This window comes from Amblyomma americanum, chromosome 1 (assembly GCF_052857255.1).
Source record: "Amblyomma americanum isolate KBUSLIRL-KWMA chromosome 1, ASM5285725v1, whole genome shotgun sequence".
NCBI lineage: Eukaryota > Metazoa > Arthropoda > Arachnida > Ixodida > Ixodidae > Amblyomma > Amblyomma americanum.
The window spans coordinates 254,669,253-254,678,244 of NC_135497.1; the positions used below are offsets into that span (position 1 = coordinate 254,669,253).

Here is an 8,992-nt window from a genome sequence, read left to right on the forward strand (position 1 = left end):
GGGGTGAGAGAGAGATGTGGGCTGCATGCATTAGCGCTGACAACGTTGTGGCTGACACGCGGCACTGCAGCAAAGGCTTTCGCTCTTTAACCAGGTTCAGCCGTATTTAAACCGCAGCTAATTTTCCTCATCCTTCCTAAGCAGTTATCTTTGAAAAAATAATAAATTACGGTATTCGCGTCCCACTGATGAACAGGAAAAAAAACACACCACCTATGCTCCCTGGTTTCCGTGGCTGTTGGCTTCCGTCATTCTATTAGTGTTTTACAAGTGAGCTTTATAAATTTTTTTTTCACTAAACGTGTACTTGCCATCTGCCTTTAAGGTATTTGCGCTATAATCCTTCACACGATTTTCGCTGCTCTTATGTACAGACAAAAAAAATGCAGAGAACGCACAAAGCGCGCATAAATGCATGGTCTTGTCGCAAATTGAAATGGTGCATGGTTCTACGACCCGGAAACGACAAAGGGAAATGAGATAACGAGGAGCAAGAGCAGCGTAACATAGAAAAAGGCGACAAATTTTATTAGTGACGGTAAATATGCGCTCGACGTGTTACACTTGGCTCCTAGGCCCGCAGAATAAAACTTGCCTAACATTAACATGGATAAAAACTTTCGGTTGAACACAATATCAGAAATAATAATAAGCTTACATCAAGCACACCACCACATTGCCACTGTATAAAAATCGCGGAAAGAGCAAAGTGCGTGCTCGACAAAAACAAGACACATAAGCACTGTTTATTCGTGTACAAAACCAAAACGGAAATATGAGTAAAAACAAGAATTTCAGCTCTTTCGCTGCGAGAAAATGTTGGACGTTCCAGGCGGCCGTTGCAGCGTGCTCACAGTGTAGTTGTTTTTTTTCTTCACCTACGTGCGAACCTGTCTCATTGAAGGCTACACAAGAAGACAAACGGCGAGCCGCACTGGATGCCAGCACGCACACTCGAACGGGAGCGCAGGCAGGTGGCCTGGAGAGCGTCAGCATAAAGATACGTGACGACCTGTTGTTTTTCAAAGCCCAGAGCGCAGCGTCCCGCCAACGTGGCGGCGATCACTTGAGATCGGGCGTGGAGGCACCCAGGTACGCTTGCAGGTCCCGGACGGTGGAGCGGAACAGCTTGGCCTTGGCCGTGGGCAGGCCGAGGCGTCGGTGCGCCTCGTAGCGGTGGCAGCCGCCGAAGGAGTAGTAGTAGTTACCACCTTCGCGGCCCGTTATCCAGAGTACGTCGATCGGTGGCACCGCTTCCCTCTGGGCCGGATCCTGCGATCGTATACCAGTGGAAAAAACGGGCGATGAACTCACCAGCGTACGGCTTTGCGTAGGAAAGAGACTATAACTATATAGCTTCCGCACACTACTAATAAGTGCAGTGTCATGAAACGAAAGCGGAGTACAAGGACCATCCCAGAGTAAATCGTTACGCACTGAACAGGCTAGCTCGGCAGCAAGACGAAGTTGTATCACAAGGCGCTCTAAGCTCGCGCACACTAAACTCTGGGGATACGACAAAAGCCACTGCATGCGGCACGTGTCCATCCGGGCGTAACATGACAGGAAAGTTGTTTATACTAGATAAACGAATTTGCCTCTGGCCCATCCTTTTCGAAGCTGTTTATTTCTATTCCACAATGTTTATAAACGTTTGCGCGCAGACATGCAAGGATCCATCCTCCGCCTGACGCTGTAGACCCTGCAGGTAAGGAGCTGTACACACCTGATATCAAGGCGCAAGACGTCTGAGTCCACATTTCCACCCCACAATTAAGGAACCTATATATCCCGTTCAAAAAAATGTCGCCCGCTGGAGCTCAGATGTCGCTGCAAAAAAAGAACTGTTCAAATAGACCTCCGCTCGACGTGGAATGCATAGCGGCTCACAGATTTCTCTTCATATTACAGACACGCCCTGTTTAAAAAAAAAGCGGCTAAGAGATCCCGCAACCAGACGAACGGGGAAAACGTGAAACAAAAGACGGCATTTGCATAGCTCTCAAAGCCTGGCGTCATATTCACATCCTCGTCCACTTGACGGCCTTGTAGCCTAGTTGTAAAAGAGCCCGTCCACAGGCGACAGCAGTGTTCGTCACTCGTTCCAAGGAAAACCGCCAAGTCCATAATTCGAGGCACGCACGCCTCATTTGACGTCCGACACGGCCTGAGAGCAGCGGCCGGTCAGCGGACGGTCTGTTTATCCGAGCCAACAACCCCTGCGGCTGCAGAGAGACGGCTCTTCGCGTTAGTAACTTCAGGAGTAGGGAGCCGCAAACATAGAAAGTAGCGTACTTCAAGGATCCACGTTTGCACACAAATTATTAGACACGCACGAGTACCTGCAGATGTCATTAGGCCCCCGGGAACTTTTGAAGAAACTATGCACACACCGTTTGAATGCGGTCGGCCGTAACGAAATGGTGCCTTAACGATGTCCACACGTACTGTTTCAGTAACTGAGAGCCTCGTTTCACACAGTTGATCATTCTAAGCCAAGAGACGTACTGAAGACGTCACTTAGTGACACACGTGGCCCTGCCATGCCAGGGAACACAGGCACACGAACACACGCGAACACAACGCTGCACGGCTACAGTGTATAAGGTACTGCTGTCTCAGCTGTGCAATACTATCTCATTCGTTTGCATTTCTGTATTATTCTTGTCTTGCTTTACCTCCCCAATGGCGTGTGAATGTATTTCCAGTTCTTGCAGGCGGGCTGTGAACGCCTTATTCGAAGCACCAGGCCGAGCAACTCCAAAACAAAATACTGCAGATACACAAAGGAACAAAAACAGGTTGAGTGAAATATTGCGAGGAGATATGAAAGCGCTCCAAGGGACCAGAAATAGCAGCTAATCCAGCCTTCACGCAGCTACCGAACCTCCCCTCTTTTTTTTTTATGTCCTTGGCGACCTGCGGACCTTGGATCGACTCGTGAGAGTAGACAACGCCAACCAAAACAGGGTACTCAAGTCGGTGCGCAAACAGCAAGCATCTACGTTTCCGCGGGCAGAAAAAGATAGCAGGAGTACCTTTATCTTCAGCTAAAAGCTTGAATCGTACGCGCACAAAGAGGACGTCGACCTTCTGAGAACATCGACAGAATGCTCTCTTCGGCCATTGAAAGTAGCAGCTCAAACCCAAATGTACATATATCTATAAGCAGCCACTACAAGTCCCACCATGGACGAAACCTGCGTTAAAAGAACGATAATATAAGAATCACTTTAACTAAGGTACAGTTCTTTCCCTAGTCCATATACAGAGTGTTTCACCTGACACTTTGCACATTTAAAAAAAAAATAGGCTTTTAGAGTTAGAATCTAAGTGCCCGTTTTTCGGCATAGCATTGCCAGCGGTGTAGTACAACAGAATACAGCTAAGACGTGCTAACTAGCATGGTGGTTAAGTAATATTGAATAGTTAACTTTTTAGCCATTACTATTAGGCTCGTTAATTATTGAAAGGCGTGTAGCAAACTGTAAGTAGTATCCAAATCAGTTTTTAGAATTTCGAAAACGCGGTTACCCTCGGCGCTGTGGCCCAACAAATTTTGGCTATTTCGACGAGTTAGGTACATTGGAGAGGCTGCTTTGCCTGCAAGCTTCTCGAAAGCGCATGTATTTTTGTGCGACGCAGCCGAAATTTGTTGGGTCACAGAGCCGAGGGCAACTGCATTTTCGAAATTCTAGAAACAGATATGGATATTACTTGCGGTTGGCTACACGCCTCTCAATAATTAACGAGCCGAATAGTAATAGTTAAAAGTTAACTATTCAATATTATAGTTAACCAGCCTGCTAGTTGGCACGTCATAGCTATATTCTGATGTACAACACTGCTGGCAATGCTATGCCGAAAAACGGGCTCTTCTAACTAAAAAAGCCTATTATTAAAAAATGTGTAAAGTCTTAGGTGAAACACACGTATACATGTAAGTAAACGATCATTACCGACAAGCCGGAAAACTATGGTGTCGTTGCTATCAGCTCTAATCTGCATACATCCTTCATTCGACAGTCGTGCGTCGGTCCACGCTTGTTTTCGATGTAAAGTCTCCAGTGAACACACCGGCATGCAGCCGGAGTTGCGAGACAAACCGATCTACAACTCCATGCATTACACGACTTTGGAATGAAAACATTCTTTTGTGTGGAAAAACAGAAGATATAGTCCAATATAATGACGCAATTCTATTGTATACCGAAGAAAAACATGTTTATAACAACGTGGAATGAATCCACGTAACATGCGCATATATCTTTCACCTCTGAAGGCGATGAGCTTCCGCAAACGCCAAGGTCTAGCAAACGCCGTGGCTATATTTACCATGCGCCGCAAGGTATTGCATCACTAACCTGCAATGGCATATTATGACGCTGCGGTACTGCCACCAAACAAATCGCATAGAATCGCAGCCGACACCAGCGGCGTGCTGCTGGATTGTTCTCAGTTCCTTCTGCGATAACTGTTAACATAATTATGATTTTTTTCTCAAAAATCTCAACAACAAAAAAAGATGCCTAATTTCACGCATTTTGGTCCGAATTTCGCAGCATTTGATATACGCAGCCGCAGCACATTGCCGCTCGCAGGCAAACATTCTGACGACATATCGAACTCATTCACGTTTAAGGCGGCCATTTTTTTTCTTTCGAGAAATAATTTGGGCTAAATAAACGGGGTCGACCTTTATCCCTGAACAAAAAAAATTTCCGGCTACGTGCCTGGGCCGAACGAATAAATATCCAAGAGCGTCTGCCCGTCGTCAAGAGCATATATGACGCTGCAGACCAATCCCAAACCGCAATGCTGCCCATTTAGGCGGGTGCTGACTACTCCAACCAGCCTCGATCCCGCTTTCCAGTGAAAGCTAGCGCCGACAGGCACGTGCTCATGTGATCGAAGTGAGAGATGCTGCCATGGCTACGCTCGTACACTCAGACGACGCCACTGCCGGAAGCCGAAACAGTGTGTGAAGTGTCAGTGATGATGAGCTGGGACGATAATGTGACGGCTCCGCCTGCGCTTTTCAGGTACGATAATCCGCTCATTCCACGACAACATAAACGCAAGCCGTCTCCAAACTCAAGTCGGTCGTCGTGAAATTATGGCCGATTGACATTCGTAGCACAGCTTGCGTTCCTAGTTTGACAATGGTCATTGAGAGCACGTACATAACTTGTACAACAGAAAAGAGCATCTTTGATGCTGCACAGATGGTGGAACCAGCAAAACTGACGCAGGACAATACAGAGAGGCACACACACAACACACTCTTCGTCTTCTCGTGTGTCAGTTTCGCTGGTTCCACCATCTGCGCGTTATGAACCAACATGCCCAGCAATTCACTCCTTTGATGCTGATTCGGCGTGAGTACAGAAACGCTATTTCATGAATAGGTAGAATGGATGTACTGTGACGGGAGCAAGCGAGGTGAAAGCCGAAATCCGGCTTTTTCATCCGTACCGATGTCGTTTCCGTTCTTTCTACTGGCGAATGCAAGACGCCGGTGTGACGCTTCCTTCTGAAATACTTGCAAAGATGCTTTCACTTTCAGCAGCTGCATTTAGCAGGAAATGTTCCCAGAAGAGATTTCTACACGCAAACCGTGTAGGCGCTCTATGTTCGCTGTGGGGGTGCATTCTGAGCTGCGAAATGGAGGTGGATGAGCGCAGCAACTGATATCAAGCAGGCAAGACAATTCGTCACAAAATATTACGTGAAGTCAACAGTGCAACATAAAAAAATTCGATAAAACAGTCTCGCGGCTACGATGACAGTTATTTATAAAAAGCGCAGTGCGCTTTTTAAAATAAAAAGCGAGGCGCCGCGAGCAGTTTCGACTATTATACTGACCGCCAACTGAATGTTTGAAATTAATACTCCTGCACTAAGACTTGCTGCGGTAACACTTTTTGATCAAAGGCGTTGATATGTGCCCTGGCCCCTCCTTCAATCTTCGTTTCGTTATCATTTTATCTTCAGTCAAAAACAAAGAGGAACAACACCCTGTAATATTTAGTCTTTAAGAAACAGCCCTTGCGAAGCTTAATGACGAACTGCTAAGAAAAAAAAACTCTAGAAACAACTGTGAATTCTTGCGGCTATTTTCCTTCGGGGCCACTCCTCGCTGAAACAGAGCCGCTAAATTGCAGTCAAAGCATTCTATCGTTCGTGCAGTATCCCGCACGAGTGCATTTCCATAAGCGTCACCAGAAACTGTGTGCACTAAACTTCATTTCTAGCCAAAAGGCAGTGTCAAGCAACAACCACCCTCCTCAACCTTAAACCTCACTGAACATGGCAGGCAAGGGGAATCCGAACTTACCGTTGTGACCACACAGTTCAACAACTACAAGCAAACACCAAAGTTGAAATCATGTGCTGGCTGCTCCCATTTGTAACCTCGCAGCCAGGAACGTAGAACACCCATTTAGACGTTAACGTGCTGCATGGCAAGAAAAAATAGCAGAACTATGCAGAGAACTATTTGCTACGCTGGCACCTCATTTCGTGCTGAAAGGGGGTGTCAACAAGTGAAATGGTGTCCTGAGTAGAGGGGTGTCAGCGTCAGTGGCTCACTGACACCCTTCTGGGTGTTGCAGCCTCTGCGCTCGGCCATCATTATAACCACGGAAACCGAGATTGGTAGCCTAACGGGCGCACCTTGAGCGTCTCCATCAGGCTGGCCACTTTGGTCTCGTCCAGGACAGGAGTGAGTGGCCTAATGAGGACATCCATCGGGATGTCGTGCACCTCGGCGATGTGGGCCGAGTGCACGCTGTAGTCAGACGTCCTTCCCGTCGTCGTTTCCATGCTCGCCACTCTGCAGTGTCTCCTGTCGTCGTCGTCGGAGCCGCGCGACGTGCAGTGCGCCCGATGGTTCTCCCAGCTGTGACTGGCGGCTTGGCCTCCGAGGAGCAGCAATCGAAGCAGGCCGCCACACGTCAGTGCTCGCAGTGGCGAAGTTGCGACAGCGCCGCTAGGCATAAACATACCGGGACAGGTTTTCTCTCTTGTTGTCTTTTGCCTTATCGTAATCTGGGCCGCCCTGGCCGGGGTTCCCCGGCACCAAGCGGCCTCGACAGCTCGCCAAACAGGAAACAGGGCCGCGCCCCCGTCCGCTGCGGCTCGCCTTTGCCGCGCGCCTTGTTTACGCGCTAGCAGCGCCGCCTGCTAAGCTTCAAGCGCACCTCGAACGAATAATTCGCAGAAGTGGCAGCAGGTGTCGCAGAGCGATAACAGAACATCTCGCTGAAAAGCGTGGCTCGTGCAAAGCGTTACTGCAGTGCAGATGGTTTTCGTTTTAATAATGCAGAAAAAATTCTTAGCGAACATATTTCATTCTACAGTTGAAAGAGCAAAAGAATAGGAACTGGCACACGCATCAGCAGGAATGACAGCTGATGTTTATGCTTATTTGTTGGCACTACGGTTCATAAATCGGTACAAGGTCCGCAAAGATACATAATTATCAGCGACTGCATGAGGGGACACGTAAAAGTTTATTGTCAATGTAAGGCTACCCCAGTGCAGCATACTGTAATCAAAGTTTAATCATTTGCTAACAACAGCTATCGTTGAAATTGGTATTGGAGTCGTAACTGTCTCTTGAGAATTATTCTTCTTACATATGTAGTAATCATTGCTTCTTCACTTCTTTTGTCCTGTTTTGTTCCTTGATTTCTGTAGTTATAAGGTACCAAACAAGAGCAAGTTGTGCTGGCCGCTTCACGCACTATACGTAGTGCACGATAATGCAAACCGTGTAACCCAACACACCCTCTTGTTTTTGTGCCCTTAATTCGTAACTTTTTTTACGCACTACGGGGAATTTTGTTAAATAATGACGGAAGAAAAGCGTGTACGGGAAGGGACAGATCGTCCGTATAGCTGGCGTGTGGTGGAAGAATATATATATATATATATATATATATATATATGTGAAGGGAGCCAACAGTCACCGAAACCAAGGTGCATAGGGGAACGTTATTCTTTTTTCTAATGTGTTGTGCTTATCAGTTGGATAATATTACTTATACTAATAAATCGCTTTAAGAAAATTACTTATAAAGCAGCAGAAAAAACAACCATGCCGCCGGTGGGATCCGAACCCACGACCTCCGAATATCGCGTCCGGTGCTCTTACCAACTGAGCTACGGCGACGGCTGTCCAATCTGCTGCTCTCGTGGGTATTTATGTTTATTTGGTGTACGCGAACCTTGAGAGTGTAATTTTCTTTAAGCGATTTATTAATCTAAGTAATATTATCCCACTGATAAGCACAACACATTAGAAAAAAATAACGTTCCCCTATACACCTTGGTTTCGGTGACTGTTGGCTCCCTTCATAAGTTTGTCAACAAACGGGTCCCTCATTTACTTTACCTTGTCTGCTATATATATATATATATATATATATATATATATATATATATATATATATATATATATATATATATATATAGCAGACAAACAAATGAAATGAGGGGCTCGTTTGACAAACATAAGGAAACCAACAGTCACCGAAAACCCAAGTACATAGGGGAATTATTCTACATTTGTTCTTTTTTGTTTTTTTTTAATATTTTTTCATTTTTTTTACTAGAATTTGAAAAAAAAATAGAAAAAATTCCCCTATGTTCCTGGGTTTTCGGTGACTGTTGGTTTCCTTGATATATATATATATATATATATATACATATATATATATATATATATATATATATATATATATATATATATATATATATATATATATATATATACTTCATCATCTTCAATGCATTATCCTCACTGCCTTTTCATATGTCTGATCTTGTCGGCCTCGCTCATAGAAGGGTTGACACGCTTGCGGAGGTCTACGACATCTAACTGGGGAAGTTTTCACCGGTCTGTTGGGCCCGACTTCGCAAGCGTTGCTCGGCGCGAAGCTTACGCACTGCGGGACGGTCAAATACTTGTCAGACTAGTTTTGAGAGC

General features: G+C 45.9%; 1 protein-coding gene across 1 annotated transcript; it reads right to left on the reverse strand.

The window, feature by feature from the left end:
• Positions 1-861: 861 nt before the first annotated feature.
• On the reverse strand, positions 862-7,159 carry LOC144114945 (sulfiredoxin-1-like). The gene is made up of 2 exons (XM_077648999.1): positions 6,676-7,159; positions 862-1,272 (listed from the first exon to the last, which is right to left on the reverse strand). The coding sequence occupies exons 1-2, from the start codon at positions 7,003-7,005 to the stop codon at positions 1,063-1,065; spliced, it is 540 nt and encodes a 179-aa protein (XP_077505125.1). The 5' UTR covers positions 7,006-7,159; the 3' UTR covers positions 862-1,062.
• Between the last annotated feature and the right edge of the window lie 1,833 nt (positions 7,160-8,992).

What these genes read in the sequence shown, in the direction of transcription:
- LOC144114945 (XM_077648999.1), bottom strand. Translation starts at nt 7,005, where the DNA reads ATGTTTATGCCTAGCGGCGCTGTCGCAACTTCGCCACTGCGAGCACTG. An exon ending in GCCTGATGGAGACGCTCAAG is followed by an intron (nt 1,273 to 6,675) that starts GTGCGCCCGTTA and finishes ATACGATCGCAG; the next exon opens with GATCCGGCCCAGAGGGAAGC.